Here is a 21,749-nt window from a genome sequence, read left to right on the forward strand (position 1 = left end):
GAAAAGCGAGTACTCCTGTATAGCTCTCCTTTAAAGTGTTACATACTATTTGCAGCCAGAAGAAGATGTATCACAATAGAATAAGGGATGAGAAAAACAGCAATAAGCTCAGGGAATCCTCCTTCAGAGAAAATGTATCACTTGAAAGACAAATACGTATATAGACTAGGGTAGTTGTATAATTTTTTAAAGTAATAGTCTGGAAGATAAAAGAACCTCACAAAGACAGAGATCAAAAGGAAAAGAAAGAGAGCAACCAGCTCTTAGAGAGTTATGTTTTTATCAAGGACTGAAGCAGCATCAGACACTACACACCACGCTGGGACAAACTGATTCAAATTTGATGCAAATTATTGGCATTACCAGTAATTATAAGATCCCTTTATGTATCAATATGATTAAAAAAAAAAAAATCTGCCTGGATATATCAGAAAACAAACAAGTCAAAAGCTGAAACCTTAACTGAAACAACTATTTTAATTCTAGCAAGAAATAAATGTATTTTGCCAATAAAGTAGCATGACCTAACTGGGACCCAATAAAGCTTCATTTAACTTGACAGTCAGCCAAGTGGTTATTGATATTCTGGGTAGAAATTAACACTTCAGGATGGTTTTAAGTTTGGCCTACACATATACCTGTGCCTATGTTCTATAGAGTACCTAATTGCTGTCTCATAGTAATGAAAAAGCAGTGTGGTTCACTGAGCAGTGGGCAGCCTCCTTGAATAAAGATCCTCTGCAACCTACTAGCAGGGGGAGCTGATTGAATCTGAAGTAGTTCATTGCTGTGAAATACTCAGAAATGCATTTCTCTTCACTCTTTCTGAAGAACTGTTTTGAGAACTAAGTGTTTCTGGACAACTGTGGGTCCTGTACTAGAAAAGACAACATGAAATCCAGATAAATAGCAGATAAATAGCAGCAAGGCCTGCTATCCTGCAGACTGAAAGCTAGAGTTTTGTTTGCATGAACAGTAACCTGATCAAAATCTCAGTGTTGGTATATTATTCAAGAAAATTAGGAAAGTGATGGATAACATAATGGTCAGCTTTATTCAAACAGAAGTTAAATGTATTAACAGTCTCATTGTCTAATTGCTGAGGGATATATTTTGTGCTCTGGTGTGTGTTGGGCTACAAGCTAGACACCAGATAATGGTTTCACACAAATTCTTGGTGCAGATAAGATCACTGAAATCATGCTGCTGTCTTTAACTTCTCTTCTTGGTTACACAAATGAGGGCTCAATCTATTTAATTCTAGATAATTTAGCTTTCAAGCTTCAATTCAAAAATTCTTCCAACTATATAAAACAGACAATAGATGGAAAACTCAATAGACAATAGATGGAATATTCCTTATTCCTTTGGGGCTTATGAAGCATAAGTAAGAGACATGAATGTTTAAACTGCAGTTTTTCTTAATAGAGGGGGAGAAATGCAAAGTAGAAGAGCTCTTTTTAGAGATAAATCTCCAGCATGAGGGTTTTCAGAAAGCATAGAAGTTCAACTAAAGCTGTTAAAGAAGCACAATCATGTAACAGTCCACATCAAAAACTAGAAATAATTATTTTTTGCTGTTTTGGAATAAAAACTCCCATCCACAGCAGCTGGATTTTCTGAGAATTGGCTTAAGAAAGTCCAGCCCATAGGCAATGAATACCTGAAGCTTCTCCAGGGCTAAGTTTGCTGTCCATTAGAACACTGTTCAAATATATATTATACATTTTTTCCCCATATCAGCATAGAAGAAATAACGTGTGACTCCTTTATTTATATACAGAGGACTGTTATTATATGTTTATATTTCTGTAATCCAAATGAATTTCTGTAAGTAGTTTTAAAGCCTATGCTTTACCATTTAAGCTATTGTTTGGCTGTATAAGATAGAGAATAGGCTTTCTTGTGAACACAGTTAAAAACATAATAAAGGAAATGCAAATACGAATACAACTGTCAAGACATTTGTATGTGTCTGGAGAGGTGCTATTAAATAGCTCTAATTCAAAGACAGAAAATGAAATGCTGTTTGGAAAATCAAATTGCTATTTTCACTGGAGAACCCAGTAATTTAACATACATATGTATATTATATTAAAAATAATTCATAGGAATTCTAAAAAGATTCTTTTGACAGCAAGTAGAAGACGAGAAAAATAATGCAGAGAACAAAAGCAGGCAAAGAGGATGTTTGGAATAAAGGAGGTAACAGAGGCATAAGGAAGTAAGCCCATGCAATCTATTATTTTGCATTAGTCTACACAATGTGCCATCTAAAGACATACATTAAAGAAAGAATTTCATTGCAAATGAACCTTGCAGATTACCAACTTTTTTATGATAAATTATTAAACTGGATTTCAAGAAAAAGGTGGACAAAAAGCACTAATAGTTCAGTTAAACAATAAGGACTTTTATTCCCATTTTTCTCTGTCCTTTCTACCTTAGGTGAACACTGAAAAACACGGCGTCCTGAGTTCTCTCCCTGCTGTGCAGCCTGTGGGGCTGGCATGGCACATCGTGTACAAACCCCACGTGTATTACCACAGCAGGGGAGTTGAAAATAGATGATCTTTTAGATCTCTTCCAACCAAAGCCATTCTGTAATCCATTCTGTTATACTGACAATTAGGAACCAAAATGTTCTGAGTCCTAGACAGCAATTTACTCCATCTTTTTCCCTCTACAGCTTGACATTGTAGGTGCAAAAACTCATTAGGCATCTCTCTTCTTAGGTCAAAGGTATCCTATAGACTTCAGTTCAGCTCAGTTCAGAAATACTCATTCTTGGTGACAAGTGACTGTCCCCATCTACTGCTCTCTTGCAGCTCAAGGTAAAACAACTGAATTTGGCCCAAGCCCTGCTGTGAGATAGATTTGAAACAGTCATATCAATTTGGCGCTTCTTTCAGCCTCAATATAGTATTCATACCACCTATTTTATATTCAGATGGAAAAAAAGAAAAAAAAAATTCTCATCTCTAGATTCAAGGTGTAACCTAACCTTTAAACATCATCTTTTCTCTCCACCAGCTGTACTAATAATTGATGCCATTATTCTAGGCAAGTTGGTTCATTTCCCCAAAACAGGCACCTAAACTCGAGTGTCACAGTGTGTAGAGTAATTATTTACAAGTGGCAAAGTAGATGATGTACAAGGTGATTGCAGATAAACATCCTTAGTCTCTAAGACAGTCCTTGCAGCAAGAACATTTTTAAGAATAATGGTGCAATGGTTCAATGAAACATCTTGGACTCTCAAGCTACCAAGTCTTCAGAAAGGACTCTGCCTTGTACATTAACATGGTATTTCAGAGCTGCTAACATACAAAAGCAGCAGGGAGGAGACAGAGGAGAGGAAAAGATGCTGAAATACAGGCTGACTTCACCTGTCACTGCTCCTGAAAGGGGATCTTGTATTTCTATCTGAGCAGCTGTTCCTCCAGCTCTCTGTGTAGTAGCCCTCTTCTCTTGGCTCCACACAGCACCATTTCCCTCATATCTGTTGCTGTGCTAAGTAGTCACAACTAGATCCTGATGACAGCATGAGATGACACAGATAGAGGACCAAACAGGTTTAATGCACGTCTGCTACAATGGCAACGAGGGAACTGTTTAAATCACTGAAATCAGCCCATATAATAACACTGCAGGCACTCATGGAGATGACCAGGTAAGTATTTATCTGTTGTTATCTCTGCTCAAACCTGTGATCTACACAGTGCAAACTTGGGAAGAGCTGTGTGTGGAGCATGCTACCAGGAGATAGTTGAGTGCTGGATCTCTATGGCTCACATAAAACCTTTTCAGTCCTTCTTTGAGACCTTATTTCTGACCTTGTTTACCTACAGCAAGGACATTTTTAAACCAGTACTCTATGACACTCCATCAGATAACCAACTTGATGTCTGTGGTGGTGTGGGATCTTGCACTATTGGTTAAAAAATGTGCTAATATATATATGTATATGTAAAATATACCACTGTCTGAACAACCTGAAGCAAATGGTTAGGTTAATCTTTGATGTGCTGTTAAAAGTAATGTTAATGCTTATGTGCCTGTAACTTCACTGATTTCAATGGGACCACATCAAGCATATACATTTGATTCTTCACATTAAACATTTGCAAAAATTATTTACTGAATCCCCTTCAAAATGCTGTTTTTATTTTAAACTTTAACATCAATTTACTCTAACAATATTGAACAAATTTCTATGGTGTTAGATTTTTCACTTGGCTGTTAGAAATCTAACACTGTTTTCTTTCCATTTTTAACACTGAAAGGCATCAACTACTGCACTGCTAATAGATGTAACATACAGTGTTCATGCATGGTAGCTAATTGATTACACTTTACATTTACTACATACATCCTATAGCAGCTTGGTAAATAGGATTTTATACGCAATAAAATAATCAATATGGTTTAATTTCTATTTGAACATGTACAAGAACATAAAAGGTTACTCAGTCCCCTCCCAACCAAATGTTCCTGTATTAAAATGACTGTACCTTTCATGCATATAGTTGACTCCAAGTAACAATTGTATAAACCACTCTATTATTTGTCTTTGCGTGAATACTTTCCCAGATTCCTTGTACTCTTGAATTTTATAGTCTAGATCTCCACCCTGAAAAACACCACAACAAATTTGCACATTTAAAGTAAGTTTTTAAAATGTCTTCTCCTTTGTGAAAACACAGGACTCCATTTTCTTACAACTCCATAGCACGTAGTCAGTAAAATTACTGCTTGCACGTGAATTTTGAAGTCTCACAGCACCAGAAGCACACAGAACTGAGGACTCAAATGAGATCAAGCAGTCTGGCTGCCAAGAGAAAGTAGGTCAGTTCTCGCTTAGCATCACACAAAATGACCAAAGTTCTCTGCTGTTCTCACCTTACATCAACCAGTTTTAAACAGGTACGCCTAAGATGGTCACCTCAAACTCCCTTTATAGTTAATAAAAAGGAACATGCAGTGCTAGTGTGCAGTTATCTCTGCCATCTAGGTGCTTGCCTTAGGAAGACATAGATTATGCAGTACAAGCACTGTTTCTCTACAAAGGCTTTCAGTGATGGCCTACACTGAGTTGCTCAAACGTAAACACCTAAGTAGGCAAAATGATTCTACCCCAGCCTGCCTAACTAATGGCTTGTAATTCTGAGGACAACACTGCCACTTAGGTCAAGCAATGCACAGTCAAGAGACACTCATTTACTATGTTGAAATAAGCATAATCAAATAAACTCTCCAGTTCTCTTAAAATACAGTTTTCTTAAAAGAATTATGATACCTTCTCCTTCTTTCGTAGTCTTTTGCCAGAAACAAAGCAGAATTCAAGCACCTAGAATCTGTAGCATGTGTTATTGGGAATATTTAATTAAAAGCTACAATTGAATTTTGATGTAACACTCAAAATGAAGCTATGTGATATATAGCATTCAATGTCAAATAAACAGGAAGATATATAAAGAAAAAGACCGCTTGAAAATCATAAATGAATATATGTGAAAAAATCATTTGAACAACTGCATGATGAAAGAGGCTCTTGAGGAGAGTTAAATGAAAACTATTTATTTTGCTAAAAAAGAGAGAGATGGTTGCCTGCTGGTTATTTATCCAGGTTATAAAAGAACTGGAATTTGTTTAGAAGAATGCACAGTAGTGGCAAGATCTGTGTTGAGGTAACTAATCCCAGAGCAAAGGGACTGTGAGTTATACTGTATTCTACTGATTAATTACCTTACACCAGGATGACTTATTCTGCATAAATCATTACTTCTGCATTACACATCCGGCATAAAATCAAACTGTATATGTGTGTGTGTGTGTTTGCCATACACAAGAAAATAGCTTAACCTGTACCACTGTGGTAAGTATATAGCAAACAAACCACTGGTTAAGTTGATACATGTCATGTCCCATCATCAACCTTTCCATGTAATGTTGACTCTTAAAATGTTGAAGCCTGTTCAGTGGTTCAACCATTCTGCTTCAAACTTAACCTACAAAATAAGCAGCTTCTGTCCTTGCACATCCATACATTTCTGAGTGGACACGAGTTTACAATAATTCCTGCGGTGCTTAAATCTCTAAGAGCTGCAGTATTCAAAAGTGACTATGTTAAAAACAACAACAACAACAAAAACCCACCACCAATGTGTTTTGTCACATATTATACATGTGTTCCCTAACAACGTCCTGCAATTTCTAAATTGAAATGTTTGATTCAGCTCATTTATGGCTGCAACTCTCCATCTGCCTCCCTACAGCAGTCCAGAGAGAAGCTCTTTTGGGAGCTTGGAGTTCTGAGCAGCTGCTCCCTCCTTGCAACTGCAAATGTTCAACAGCTTCCCCCTGGCTGCTCACAGCAGATCAGAAGAAGGGAAGAAAAGGTATTGCTAGGTACAGTACCACACGGCAACCAGATGGGCTGTGTCTAAGCCTGCACTCACCTCAAAAGCACTGACTCACATACTCCAGATGGCTGCCCCAGACCATAGAGAGCCAGTAGTAGCAGTAGCCCAAGACTCAGGGGTTGCTCCAACACATGGCAGCTGGCTACTATCCCCAGGGGACTAAACAGGTAAACAGCTGAAGTGCAGCAGCCTCTGATCACCGTTTCTTACTCTCCCAATGTGCCCTTTCCCACAAGCACGCACTGATGCGAAAACACGGACCTAAAAGGTCCTTCAGATTATCTAAGAAGAGCAAAAGCAGTCAAATGAAGTACTATGTGTGCCCTCAACAAACAAATAAAAAATGGATTATTACAAATTTGCTGAAATACTGCAGCCATGAAACTCTGAAGAAGTTTATTACCCCATTTTTGCATTTTGGAAAGCCAATATAATGAAGTTCATGAGGAAGTTAACAAAGTAGAAATGAGATAGGAAGCTTCCAGGCTGCAATTTCTATTTAAACGTCATGAGCATCAAACACACCGGTAGCTTAAAACAGCTCAGTGCCAAGGGCTGATGATGTGAACAGGCATTAATTGCTCTAATTATTGCTTCTCCTTAAATTTCCTTAGAATATGTATGTTCACATCACAGGGAGAATGCAGTGAACAGACAGAAATAATTACCTGAGGAAAAGTGCGACTAGTTCTGATTTTTGATGTATTACAATGATACAACATTTAAAGGCCCTACTTTGTTTGCATTTATAAAACCTGTATTTGATTGAAGTCCAATTCGTGCCACAAAATGAAACCTAAGTTTCACAAAAGCTGAAGCTCATTTTTTGTTTCAAATTTGAACTACGCGATAATGTTCATATTGTTTATACACGTAAGAAGCTGAATCAAGACAACAGCCAAAAAAGCTCAACAAAAAGACTGAAACAGAATACACATACTTCTTTTCTATAATTTTGAGAGAATTCAGTTATAATAAAAGATGTCAAGCTGAGCAATGGAGAGCAGTGTTCCCTTTTGTTCATAGGATAGGTATAAGACAGGGCAGCTGCATTGGAGGCTCACTCTACACTATTCAAACAAGAACGAACAAAGTACGGCAGCTAATGAATAAGTCACAGTTCTTTGGAGAAAACAGAATAAAGCTGAGAGGGTAGTTCTGTTTCCATGCCAACTTGATGTTTATTCTTTATTTTGAGTTTGCCCAAGAGTACAAATTACTGACAAAGAGGTAATTATTCTATGCATGAGAAACTGAATGTACTAGATTTCCAAACAAGGACAGATCAGATAGCAGCGCACAATGCCCACCATATTAAATAGGCTGGCTACAGATACGTAAATACAAAAGTATACCTCATAGAAATACTCAAGGTAAAACAGAATGGCAGTATGCAAATACAAAGGTATGCAAAACCATGCTTTATACTTTCCTTATCTGAACAACTGATTTAATACATTCTAATTGCTTAATTGCAATAACACAGCATAGTCCGCCTTTCTGGAAAAATCAGAAGCAAATCCTTGTGAACCCAGTGTCATTGTGGCCTGACCTAGTAGACTCAAAAATGAAAAGATTCAGCTGCACCATGAACACATCAATTTCCTCATCCTTTATTTGCCCCTTTCTAATACATTTATGTGTGTTTGAGTACCTGTCCACTGGATTCTAGGACTACTCTGTACTAAAACGTTTCAATTCAGGGCAGTTGACTTTATCTAAATAAAAAAAGATATCAAGACATGCTGCAACAGGTTTGGATTATCATTGTGATTGCTACCACGCCTTTTTTATTCACCAATAACTTTCTTTCAGACAGAAGAATAAATGTAAAAAGCAGTGGACCAAAGACACTACTGTATTCCCATAATGCTGCTGAAGGAGACTCCTTCATTTCTACAGGATCAGCTGATGTAGTTTTAGGCCGCTTTCTACCACTGGCAGAGAGACAGTGAATCTCAGTGCATGGGAATGTCTGGACAGTTAGGATAATCCTTCAGTTCTCAGCTCTGAATTTCCAGTAAGAGTTGACAATATAAAAATCCATTAAGCCTCAGCTGTCAGGCATTCAGAGCGTGAAGCAAAGAATTTCTGCATGAATATAAGAGCAGTACATTAACAAATGTTCAGATTATATAACAAAATATTTCAGATATTATTAAAAAAAAAAATCCCAGCTATAACGTGCATTTAACTGTCATCAAAGAAGGCTTCTAAGGTAGGAGAGACTGGCAGAAATTTTACTTCTTTAATTATTCACATCAAAGTTGGATGTTTGGAGAAATGTGATTAGCTAATACAAGCCTGATGTTGGACAGACAACCCAGGGGTCCAACGTCATTAGCTTTCAAAGCATTTCAAACATCTAGCAGAGCACAACTGAACAGTTTGCTTCACAGATTCATTAAAAGAGCGCTGCATGTATAACAGATGTTTTAAGAACAGCCCATCTATATTTAATGCAAAAGTAGTCATTTGTTTCATAAACTCTTAAAAAGTTGGCTTAAACATGTTTAAATACTTACTTTACAGCCTTAAGACAGATTTTATCAACATGTTTTAAGCTAAATGCTGCAGTAAAAAAAAAACCCTAAAACCAAACTGGTAATTATCCAGCACTGTCTCCTACTTCAGAATTTTCTGTATCCCTTACACTCTGGTCTGACTCATCAACTATTCTCCACGTTATAAAGTAAATACTGCTACCAAACTCATCACCCACATGATCAGCCTTAAGCTCTTTGTAATCAGCTCCAATTCGCAAGAGCTTTCCCTTACTCATTTGCATCAGATTTCACAGTGCGCCTTCAAAATCCCAATCTCATCCTCTCTTACCTATCTGTAGAGCATACACGGTACAGTCTCTCTGAGTTCATCCAGAAATCAAATAGTATATCTGCCTTAGGTCTTTTAATTCCAATTACAGTAAACAAAATGAACTAGTGTTTAAATAACCTATTTTCTCTTCTCTGGTTTGTTTATGAGCTGCAAATTTATGAGCACACACGAATAGTTTGTTTGAAAAATATCTAACAACTAGCAAGCGGTAGCAAACTTAACAAATAAAAACAGAGTGAAACAAACAAACAAACAAACAAAAAGGTCTAGTTTTCTGTTAAGTCCCTATTTTAAAGCATGCATTCCATCGAATTTCTTCAAAGTAATCTAAATCTCTCACCTCACAGTACTCAGTGATAATGCAGAAACTATCTCGCTCCACAAAGCTCGCATAAAATTTGACAATGGCTGGATGGTCTAATTTGGAGAGTAGCTGTGCTTCCAGATTTGCTTCAACTGTTTCATTAGGCCTTAGGTCTCCAATGGAGATTTTCTTCAGAACCTTTCTAGAGGAACAAACAAATATTCACATTAGCAAAAACAAAAACACGGAAAATCCCATAGTGCTCATAATCCCACCATAGTTTCTTAAAATGTAAAACAGTAACATCAGCCAAGTATTTGGCAATATGAAAGTCGACAAACATGGGTAAACAAAGAGCACGTGTTTAAATGCCATAAAACCAGAAGTCACCATAGTCACATGTCAGTAGTTAGTTAGCAATAACGGACAGGCCCTAAACATGCTGAAGTAGAAAAAAATTAAAAGGGTTGGATTTATATTCTTCAACTTAAGCACATAAAAGTGCCATGACAGAATCCCTGATTCAGACTCAGCTCTACAATGTACTTGGGAGATACGCAGTTTTTACTGTCAAACTGTCCTGAAAAGAAAACCTGTAGTGCAGAAGACTCAGAAGAAGCATATTCTGTTGGGATCTTCCTGCTGAAATATCATTCAAGAAGCATATATCATAAAAAGCATACCATTTCCATATATCTTACCAGGCGCTCGGGCATGGATCATTGGTCTATATCTGAAGGAGCACTTTGAGACTACTAGAGAATATCATGGTATTTTATTGAAAGAAAGTGATTAATTTTCAGTAATTTGAAAGGTGAGTTCCACACTAAAGGGACATCCTCACAGTGTTTTTAATGATCTCCCATTCAGTACTGCATGGTTATAAAGACACGCGAGTTAAACACGACAGTGATAAAATTATGGCAATTCAATAAATTAAAGGGGGGGGGAGGAAAAAAAGAAAAATAAAGTGTATTTATTCATAAGAAAATGTCTTCCTAAATCTCAGTCATCAGTTACTAGTATAACAATGCATGAATTTTTGCCTAAGCTTGCCTAGTGTGCTGTGCTGTTTGATTTGTCTGCATCTCTAGAGACAAGGCTCACTGTACAAAGACATGTAATACCTACTACAATATTGTCATTGTCCATTGACACAGGAACATTATGCTTTCCTTCATATAGATCGCATCACAAAACTGACAAACAGAATGAGCTCTTGTTAAACATCACTTAATGCAACATCCTTGTATGCCCAAGACAGCAATGGAAGCCTGATGTGTTGATGTGTGGGGATAGCTTGTCATCTTAGTCCTCAGAGATTTGGATGCTGTCATCAGCTGTCACACTACAAGACAGGTGTTTTTCTTATTAAAATTCATTCCTGGCAACACAAATCAGGAAAGTGTGCTTCTGTAAATAAGAGATTGAGTTTCTACTACATATTGCTAATTCACAGTGAGAACTGGAAGACATTTGCATCTACAAAGAAAACTTCTGTCATGCAACCAAGATGAAGATTACCATTTCAAAGACTCATAGAATGGTTTGGGTTGGAAGGGACTTTTAAGATCACCTAGTTCCAACCCCCTGCTATAGGCAGGGACACCTCCCACAAGACCAGGTTGCTCAAAGCCCCATCCAGCCTGGCCTTGAATGCTTCCAAGGAGGGGCATCAACTAACAATCTGGGTAATCTGTTTCAGTGTCTCACCACCCTCACAGTAAAGAATGTCTTCCTAACATCTAGTATAAATCTACCCTCTTCCAGTTTAAAACCATCTCCCCTTGTCCTGTCACTATATGCAATTATGAAAAGTCCCTCCCCAGCTTTTCTGTAGGCTTCCTTGAGGTACTGAAAGGCCACTACAAGGTCCCCCCAGAGCCTTCTCCAGACTGAGGAGCCCCAGCTCACTCAGCTTGTACTCATGTTGAGGTGCTCCAGCCCTCTGATCATCTTTGTGGCCCTCTTCTGGTCCCACTCCAACAGCTCCATGTCCTTCTTGTGTTGGGGGCCCCAGAACTGGATTCAGTACAGTGGGGTCTCACAAGAGCAGAGTAGAGGGGCCAAATCACCTCCCTCAACATGCTGGTCACACTAAGTACTACCAAAGACCTTATGTCAGCCTCTCAGAAGTTTCACAGCTGGACTGTAGTCTCTAGATCTCTTGTCTCTTTCCTAATAATGTTAAAATAAAAAACACTGAAGCTAAATGTCCTCAATTAGAATTTAATCTATGCAAATTAACTATATTTTTTTTAATACAGAAAACACATTCATGTACTTAAATTCGTTCTACCTCATCCCACTCTCTCTGTATACTGTTTGTGCTTTAAGCCATTCCAATCTATCTCCAATTAGTGATAACAAATAAGCTGATAGATCTATAAACTGATAGACTTTCCACCTGTCAATAATAATAATAAAATTAAAATTAGCAGACATAAGAAAACAACAAAGTGCTACCCATCAGATTTTAAATATAAACAAAACCTATTATTGCAATTTAATGGTGCAGACATTGAACTTGATCTTGAACTGACTGCAACTGAAGGAGCCCTGTAGTGAATACACTCACAGCTTAAGAGTACAAGTACCTGTCACTGTTTGCATCCACCCTAGAGAATGTGGTACTGATAACAGCACTGTTATTCCCCGAGGTGGTGAAAAAACAACAGAGATGAGCCTGCTCCCCAGTACACAGAAAGCAGCTGTCCTTTCTCCATAGTGTCCAGGTTCTCAGGACATCCCCAGAACACTGCCTGGCTCTTCTCAGCAAAACTTCCTGGCTTGCACTGCCACACTACGAAATGCAGCCAGGCCAGCACAAGTGCAGTAATGGGCAGCAAATGGGGAGAAATAGAGCAAGATTTAAAACAAGAGAAAATAAGCACGAAGTTGGAATCCTTGAGGATACGGACACCCAGTGGAAAACCTTTTTTGAGCTTTACTAGTGACTGACAATATGCCACAGCAGTGTTTATCTCAGTCTATTTGCACCAACCTAAAATTAAATGTTTTACAGTCCATCTGGTATTTGTTTACATTGACGGCATGCTTTATTATTATATAATTTGGCTGATTGGATCAGAAGCCTTTTTTTTTTTTTTTTTTTTTTTTTAAATGACAGCCTACCTCAAAAGGCACTTCATTTATTGAGGGAACTGCAACATGAATTATTGACTAGGTACATTTGCTTGCTGATAACCAAGTATGAGGAATACTACTTTTTTAATGTCAAGGGTAAGAATGTTTAATAAACTACCACAGAGAGGGTGTGCTCTAGGAATATATGATTCAAATTTGAAGGTTTTAATTAAATAGAAATTTCATTTCATGCAGGCAGTTATTCAATTAATTGCATGCAGAGATTAGCAAGACCTGCTAGCACATAATCAATGGGCAAAGCTGGGAATTTGTTATTCCATATGGTTTATATTTCACCCTGAATCACCCTGACTTCAGTATGGAGAGTTGTGGAATAACTCATGTTTGTAAATAGCATTTTCATCCCCTTGGACTTCTGTAAAACTACCTCTTCAGTGCTAGGACCATGTGCAAGTCTATAAGAAAGCCACTTGTACTGGATCTGTAACTGGACAAGAAGTTGGCCATAAAGATTAAAATTAAGGGACTGTCCATCTAATTAATAATTCTTAAATACTATTCATTAAATGGCAGACTGAGAAGGCATGGTATTACAAATGGGGACCAAAGCAAACAACAGACCACAACCCTCAGTCTCAAGTCCGGTCTGCACAACAGCTACCTTGTTTGGGAAATTCATAGAATCATAAAGAGTGGAAAACACCTCTAAGGTCACCTAGTCCAACCATCCACCTACCATCAGTATAGCCTACTGAACTGTACCTCTAGGTTCTACATCTACATGTTTCTTGAACGACTTGGTGAATTTACCACCACTCTGGGCAGTCTGTACCACTGCCTGACTACTATTAGTTCAGTAATAAGGATACCATCTGCACACAGACAAAATGAAGTCACCCATCATTACAGCTTCTCAGTCTGCTGCTATTTCAGAATACTGTACAGTCAATGAGTTTTACCCGTTACAGACAGTTGCGTAGTTCTAAAATTGTAATTTTAGATTCCTATTGATAGCCATTCCATTGAAAATACTACATCACTGGAATGTAACTTTTGATACAACGTCCTGTCTCCAGCTTAAGCTCTCTTTTCAGTCCACTTTACATCCCGATATCACAAGTTCCCTTTGGCTTGACATTGTCCTTTGCATTTGAGAAACTCCACACGTAAAGTTACTTGTCCACCTTCAGGCATTCCAGTTTCCACATTTCCTTTCAGACCTCTCATTTTTGCATTTTGGAACACCAAGGTTTTGCCTGCAATTAATAATTACTAATTTTATGACATCCTATTATCTGGAATCTACTTTTTCATTTAGGTTGGTCTTCTGCACCCATGATAATCTTCATCTTATCCTCACACAGAATACATACAGCAAACCTTTTACTAATAATCTTAACAGATTTCTCTGCATGCCCTCAGTGTCTGCATTTCTTGCAGCTTACAGCACAGTATCAAAAATTAAAGCCATCAGTCTTTACATTTTATCAGTTATATTTGGAGCATCATTATCTCTATGGTCAGATAATGTAAATACATTCATTCTTAAACTGAGGAAAAAAAAAGCCGGTGAAATTATAAAATGCAAAAAGTCATGTATACGGATTGGTTCTACTTGGAGAGAATGCTTGATTTTATTTAAGGGAAGAAACACTTATAGGATGTTAACAGCACTTGGCATCTGGGAACATTGAGAATGTGCATAGTCACTGAAAAACAAATGAGGTGTGCTATTTGCTATTCGTAGTTACATATATATGTCTATGCATTAGTCAAAACATCTCGAACTTAAATATTACTACACAGCTTCTTAAATCAAATGCTGGGCTCCTTTTATTGCTCCCATGGCCATTACTGATATATTAGTCAAGCCACAAACCAATTTCAAACCCTAACCATTGAAGTACAACTTTGTCAATCAAATGCTGGGCTTCTTTTGTCATGCCCATAGCCAAGTCTATTAGTAAAGCCACAAACTCAATTTCATCAACGACTGTTTTTTTACTAACCTCCAAAATAGCTTGTTCTTGTTGTACTTATACATTCCTATGCAAGCAGAACAACTCCTTCCCTTGCCCAGCTGGCAGCATGGGCCTGAAACACCACCCCTGGGTATGGTTGGCCCTCTGGGCTGCCAGGGCAGAATGCTGACTCAGATTCAACTTACCATCAGCAAGATTCCCCAGATCTCTTTCCATGGGAGCAAGCTCCCCTGCCTCTTGTCCCCAAGTCTATATGTATATCTAGGGTTGACCCATTCCAGGTGCAGAATTCAACACTTGCTCTCATTAAACTTCATGTCCTTGGTGACTTCCAAGCCCCCTACTTTGTCAGGATCAACAATACTTAAATACCTTCAAATGCTAACAAGAGAGCTGGAGCACCTCTCCTACAAAGAAAGGCTGAGGGAACTGGACTTACTCTGAGGAGATACCATTGTGGCCTTCCAGTACTTGCAGGGAACTTGTAAACAGGAGGGGGACCAACTTTTCACATAGGCAGATAGTGACAGGATAAGGGGGAATGGTTTTAAACTAAAGGAGGGGAAGTTTAGGCCTGGTATTAGGGGAAAATTCTTTACTCAGAGAGCAGTAAGGCCATGGCACAGCTGCCCAGAGAAGCTGTGGTGCCCCATCCCTGTAGCACTCAAGGTCTGGTTAGGGGGCTCTGGGCAGCCTGAGCTGGTGGGTGGCAGCCCTGCCCACGGCAGGGGGTTGGAACTGTGTTGGCTTTAAGGTTCCTTCCAACCCAAACCATTCTGTGATTCTATTGTGATGACATTTCACAAGTGAAGTAGATGATTCATTTTCCATTTCCATCAACAGTTCACAATTATAGCACCTACAGATATTTTTCAAGATGATTAATTTTTGAAAGCTGTAATGTATGCACCAATGCCGAACAGTTCAGCTCATGATGTAAACAGTTTCTGGTTATTTGAAAGTGAACAGTTCTTAATTAGTACGCTATAAGATCATAGAATATATTTTCTGGGACAAGCTCATTTCAGAGAACAAGGCTAAAACAAATTAGTTGCAAGCCTATATATTTTTCTTCTGCACTGAGTACAATCTCGCATACACAAAGGGGCGTGCTTCAAACTATTCTTGGTCAACCATATGTGCCAATGTTGAAAAAAAATCAGTAACTATAAAGCAAAGCAAAGTACTTGTGCTATTCTCCATAGAGCTGACCAAGACATATTGCTGCTTAATAGTGTTAATAATACTTTCTTCATAAAAGCATATAGTATTAAGTATAAATTATACTTCATACAGAAAGTATTATTAACATCATTAGGATATTAAAACCTATTTATTTTTAATAAATCTTTCAGGTATCTTGAGTTGGGACATCTCAGCTCTGAATCAAAGACTGACAGACGTCAATTACATGGAAGAGATTGATGACTTCTCAGGAAAATGAATATAAATTATTATATATAAATTATATGTAAATATATAAATACCTCTGCCTCTAGGGTTGGTTTTTGTTCTGTGGGGTTTTTTTAATTAAATAATTATATCTCTGTGTGTTGCATTATCACCATCTACTGTTCACTTGTTTATTCATCCTTTTTTTCTACAGACTAGTGTTTAAGAAGTTAAATGCCATACTGCTACTAATCTAGATAGAATCACAGAATTGCTCAGGTTGGAAAAGATCCTGAAGATCATCGAGTCCAACTACAACCTAACAACACTACCCCAACTCCAACAACCCTCCACTAAATCGTGTCCCTGAGCATCACATCCAAACAGTTTTTAAACACATCCAGAGATGGTGATTCAACCACCTCTCTTGGCCACCTGGGCACACTGCTGGCTCATACACATGATGGCTCATATTCATATTCCAGATGAATTTTTACAGAGGAACAAGCCAAGAACCAAATATTCTGGTTATCCTCTATACCTTTTGAAGATTTAATTCCACCAAACACCAAATCATCTAAACCAAGCATCTTTCTATTGTAATTTCTTTGCACACACTCGATACATTTGACTTTTAACTGAGCTCTGCTAATTAACATTCCCTTTCAGAAGAAGCAGTCATAGTTACAGAAGTAAAGTTTGGATACAGCATTTTGTGTATTCAAACATTAGAATGGGATTAAACATCTCTCAGTTAACAAGTTACACATACTTCTCTTCAACTTGAAGTCTTCAGCTATAGCACAAGCCATAAAGAATTCTGATTATGCTGAAACTAGTGTGAATTCACATACTACCATGTATCACCCACATATCACCTCATCCATATGCCTCAGTTTACAGAAAACAGACAATTTGGAAGAGCGGGAAGTGGCAAAGGAAAACCAGACACACTGATAATCACTGTAGTATGAATTTATTCCATATAAATTCAAACTAAAACATTTTCTGGTGTAAAACATAATTGGTTCTTTACTGAGCATAAACATATTTTGTAAGCAGAATTATGTTCCCTTCAACGTTGCAAGGATATTTATGTCAGCAGTATTGTTTCGTCTGTGAAACTAATTCCCATAAGTAATTTAAATACTAATTGCTTCAACTTTAATGAGAAAACTCATTCTTCCTACATGTCTCTTTCCAGCAGGCATCTCCTTCAGTGTTTATTACTGATATGCATTGAATTATCCACAGTACCAAAAAGAAAAGAAAAAGCAGAGAGGTGGGGTGAGGGGAGTGAGTAGAGAGAGATAAAAGGGTGGCTTACAGCTTCATAAAAGCTTATTACTGAGAAGTCTACAAGCGTAGACAAAGCTGATCAAGCAATACTAACTGAGGAAATTAACTGTATATATATCTATTGTAAAATTAAAGTCTTCTAAAGCTCTCCGGAGTATGACATTGTGATCCCAGAAATCCAGGAATTATGTGCAAATCAAAAAGTAACTAACCGTCTACACTGTAAAGATATTTCAGAACACACGAAGGACACACCAAGTAGGTGAAGGAAACACTGAAGTAGGAATTATATTTACTCATGCGCCACATAAGCAGAACAACAAAAAGGAAAAAAGGAAATAAAAACACACTAGTTGTCCAGATTCTGGATGAAATCCAGATTTCATTTCACTCATGGCGGTTGTTTTCTCGTTACAAGGTGCTGAATGCAACAAAGAGCTGGTTCTGCATGGAAGAAATACAATATCCCTGATGGAGACTTCAGAGAAAATACCTCGTTGACACAGGCAGCTCCAAAAGTAATGCCTCCTGTTTTATCATGTTGGCCCACAACATCAGTGGCTGATGTTTAATAGTTGTTGGCAGTAGAGGAGGCACTTTTCCACCAATATTCTCTTACGTTTTGCAGTTGTGTGACAGATGGCAGCAGAGGGGCAGTCTGATAAAATGGTGCCTGACATGGAAGTGCAGATGAAGCAAAGGTGCAAACTGAATTCCTTCATGCAGAAAAAACAGCACTAGCTAAAATTCATTGATGCTTGCAGGAGACTCATGGTGACCAAGCAGCGGATGTAAGCGCAGTAAAGTGGTGGGTGGTGCCTTTCAGCAGTGCTGACAGCGGGTCACCTCTGCTGGGGCAGATTGTGATGAGCACAGCATGCAGGCTCTCTTGTTCATCACTGCTGAAACTGCATAGCTAATGGTGGTGACCATGTGGAAAAACAGTGTTTTGTAGCTGAGAATTTGCTCTAACAGTGTTATTGTACTCTTTTATCTGTTGTAGTTTCCATGGAAATAAATTGAATGCTTTGCTTATGGAATGACCTACGTACCACGATCTACAATAGGCAGGTGTATACAAATAATGCAGAACCTAACAGAATTGGTCACAATTTGGCCTGAAGTAATAATACTGTAACTCTCCATTTTCTTACTAAAATTAGCTTACAACAGCATAAAAATTGAATGTCGGTTTCAATAAAATGAATCAGACAGTGGAGATCTCAAGGCATTTCCTTAATTACAAAATCATTAAGTTCCGTCTCTGCTGTACACCTCAAAGCACCGATAATTCACCAGCAATGCCTTAAGCACAACTCTGTGCTCAGTGCTGAAAATACTGCTTGTAAACATTACAAAGAAGGAATTAAGTCAACTACCAGCCCTGCTTGCTGCCTGCATACAAGATCACAGCCTAGTTAGTTGTGATCCCCTATGGGAGCTCAGCTTTATGGGGATGGTATACAGAGTAAATTCCATGTCCATTTGTACGTACACTCTTAAAGTAAAGAGCAGGAGCTAATGTTAGGAAGTTTCTGTAGGGACTCCGGCATTTATTTAGCTCTTGACTCCCCTAACATTCCTCATAGAATATGAAAATCAGGCTTAGCCACTTGAGTGGAAAGTAAGTGAAGGCCAATTTCTTCAGCTACCTCAGCTAAATCATCAAGAAGTCCCTGTCCATGTCACAGTGTTAGCTCTTATCTGGGGCTGAGAAAGGCTTTGCAACTAAGTAGTGACACACGGTGTCCCAAACCTTACATCCAGCAGCAGAGGCACACCTGGCTAAAATAAGCCAAAACAGCACACCGAGAAGAACTTACATTAAAATAAGTGATTATTGGGAAGGTCCTCTATGAACTGCACCTTTGCTCAGTTTCCAAGGAGATCACGAATATCTCTTCATGCACCTAAAATGACCTGAAGGATTTTAACTTTCTTTCTTTTATTAAATGAGGGAGTCCAGAAAAGGCCAACAGCATGATTAGATGAACAAGCACACAGTGACTGCGAGGAAGTCATTTGTTACCGCTTTAATCAATTTGGTTTCAAACAACCGTTCCCTTGGAATGCCTTCAGAGAAGCAAAAGGGGCAGCACACAGGGATTTAGCGACAAAGCAATCTGCTGGCTGTCGCTTGGATATTCATGAGTTACAAAACTCTTCCGCCTTTAGATTTTATTTCATTTGTAATAAGAATTCATAAATAATTGAAAGCCATGTGATAAATAATTCAGCTAAGTGCACAGTTTCCAAGGAATCCTAGCGTGAGCCTGGATTAATGGCATTATGCAAGGCAGGCGCAGAAGTCGGCTGACACCCCACAAGTACCACCCGCAGGAGCAGCCTGGGGAGCCTGGCACATCCCAGTGTGTGCTTTCCACCAAGGGCACCTGTGAGCACCTGATGAATATGGATGAGTCAGAAGTCCCTATCCGCCTATTGCGTACTTCAGCTGCTTGCCTACGCAGGGCTACGAGCAAGAGAAGCTTAGCCCAGTGCTCCAATTCATGCAGCTGATCAGGAGGTTCACCATCTGTATGGAAAGCACTGTCCTTCAGGCTATTGTGAATCTTTGTTATAAAAAGGGATTGGGTTTAGCCATAATTACCTGTTGTAAGTAACTGATAAACTACTCAAGGGCGCAAGGATAAAAGTGACTGCGTGGGGTATTATCGCATGTTCGCCAGAAACAAAAGCAAGCACCTCAAAAACTGAGATACACCTTAGCAAAAATCACATGCCAGTCAAGGAAGCTGCAAGAAAAACCAAATTCCTTGTCCTGCACTTGGAAGTTGATTTGTAAATTTTATCAAGTAATTTTTTTTCTGAACATTCAAGCAAACTCAAAGTCACACTGACTCTTTGTTTGAAAAACTCATCCAAACTCTTGGAAACAATATTGAAAAGCTCTCCTCGTCTCTCAAGCTAGAGATTGTATTTGAGCAAAACACTGAGATGGTAGGATTTTATACCATGGTACTGCCTCGATAACTTCTGAGCTGATGAATAAATTTCACTTGTAACGTTGCCAATAAAATTGGTGTTGTAGTCACACATACAAGTGACTTGAGCTTCCTAGCAAATTAGATCAAGTATGCTTCAAAGCATTTACATACTACAAGCTGACAAAGAACTGAACACAGAAAACAAAGATCAAGTAAACTGGTAAGTTGGAGATGAATTCAAAGTACATAGGTTGCCCCCAAAGTACTTTGTACTTATTATCATGGTAACTACAATAGATACAAAGAGCACAATAACACTATTTGATAGAGCACAAAACAGCTTTTTTTCAACATAGTCAACACCATTAACTATGCATTTTTGCCAACAATGAACAGAAACCTGCACGGCAGGCTCATCAAAATCTGCATGGCCAAACAAGAACGTGGCTTGTCATTCATCTCACTGTCACCACTGGTGAGACACCACCCACCTCACTGTGCTCATATCCACTGGCTGGTCTGCACAAATATTCAGCAAGTGTCAATGAACGTCCCTATTTCTTTTCATATGGAGGAATTCTGTTGCACATCTTTGCTTCATGTGCACATCCAGAAGTTGGAGCAAGAACCTACACTTTTTATGTGATTATTACAAAACTCGGGAATGTAATTTGTTCCCTGACAAGAGGTAAGTGAGATCCTTAAAACCAATGGCTTGTCTGAAATAACTCCACAAGGCACAATCTCAATCCAGAATGCTAATCACTGGGCTGGTTTCCTCCTTCTTCATCTTGGATAACACACTTTGGGAAAGGAGAAAAAACAAGTTGTGCAGGCAGAGAAGCTGGTAGAAGTACAAGGGAACACTTAAGACCAGGCGTACATACACCACCACAGCATTAGTAGTTCAAATCCATGTTATCTGTATAGCACACAACTCAGCTGTATCACACCAGAGCTCAGCAAGTCAGCAGTGTGTATGTAAGTATTTTGCTTGGAACATTCTGAACCATCTCTGAAACAATAAAAAACAGAAATCTAATTCTGTTGAGGTCACTTGGGACTTTAGTAGCTCAATTCTCCATTTACTGCCCAAGTACTCTCAGATCTCTAAGATTTTTAGTTTCGTTTTGTTATTAATAAACATAACTTGAATCACACTCTGAAATGTATTACTCTGGAAGAGTACGAAACGTGATGGAAAATAAAAAGATATTTTTCATCTGAAAATGTACCTATTTCCCAAAGGAAAATCTATCAAGCAGTAAGCAGTATATTTTATCACCTCAAAAACTACATAGAGTTAAAGAGAAGAAAGTACCCACGCTCTATTTTGTTATGCTGCTCGAGCTTTCACATCACTGGGGCCTCTATTTTTGTCATCTTCTAGCATAAGGCTGGATGTTAGGGGGAAGTTCTTCACTAGGAGAGTGGTTAGGCCCTGGAACAGGCT

The 21,749-nt window shown here is 38.4% G+C and overlaps 1 protein-coding gene across 10 annotated transcripts in view; it reads right to left on the bottom strand.

Moving 5' to 3' along the window:
* Positions 1-21,749, bottom strand: part of NEK11 (NIMA related kinase 11) — a 72,255-nt gene that overhangs the window by 48,452 nt on the left and 2,054 nt on the right. For 6 of the 10 annotated variants that reach the window (XM_085538267.1, XM_015854045.2, XM_032442381.2 and 3 more), the window contains exons 3-4: positions 9,604-9,769; positions 4,515-4,633 (exon numbers count right to left, since the gene is read on the bottom strand). In XM_085538267.1, the coding sequence (XP_085394393.1) occupies positions 4,515-4,633; positions 9,604-9,769 (285 nt within the window). The remainder of the gene's footprint in view (positions 1-4,514; positions 4,634-9,603; positions 9,770-21,749) is intronic. The other 4 variants (XM_085538270.1, XM_085538268.1, XM_085538271.1 and 1 more) reach the window with 3 other exon arrangements.

The sequence above is a fragment of the Coturnix japonica genome, chromosome 2 (assembly GCF_054131305.1).
Source record: "Coturnix japonica strain WE chromosome 2, WE-NBRP24, whole genome shotgun sequence".
Taxonomy (NCBI): Eukaryota; Metazoa; Chordata; class Aves; order Galliformes; family Phasianidae; genus Coturnix; species Coturnix japonica.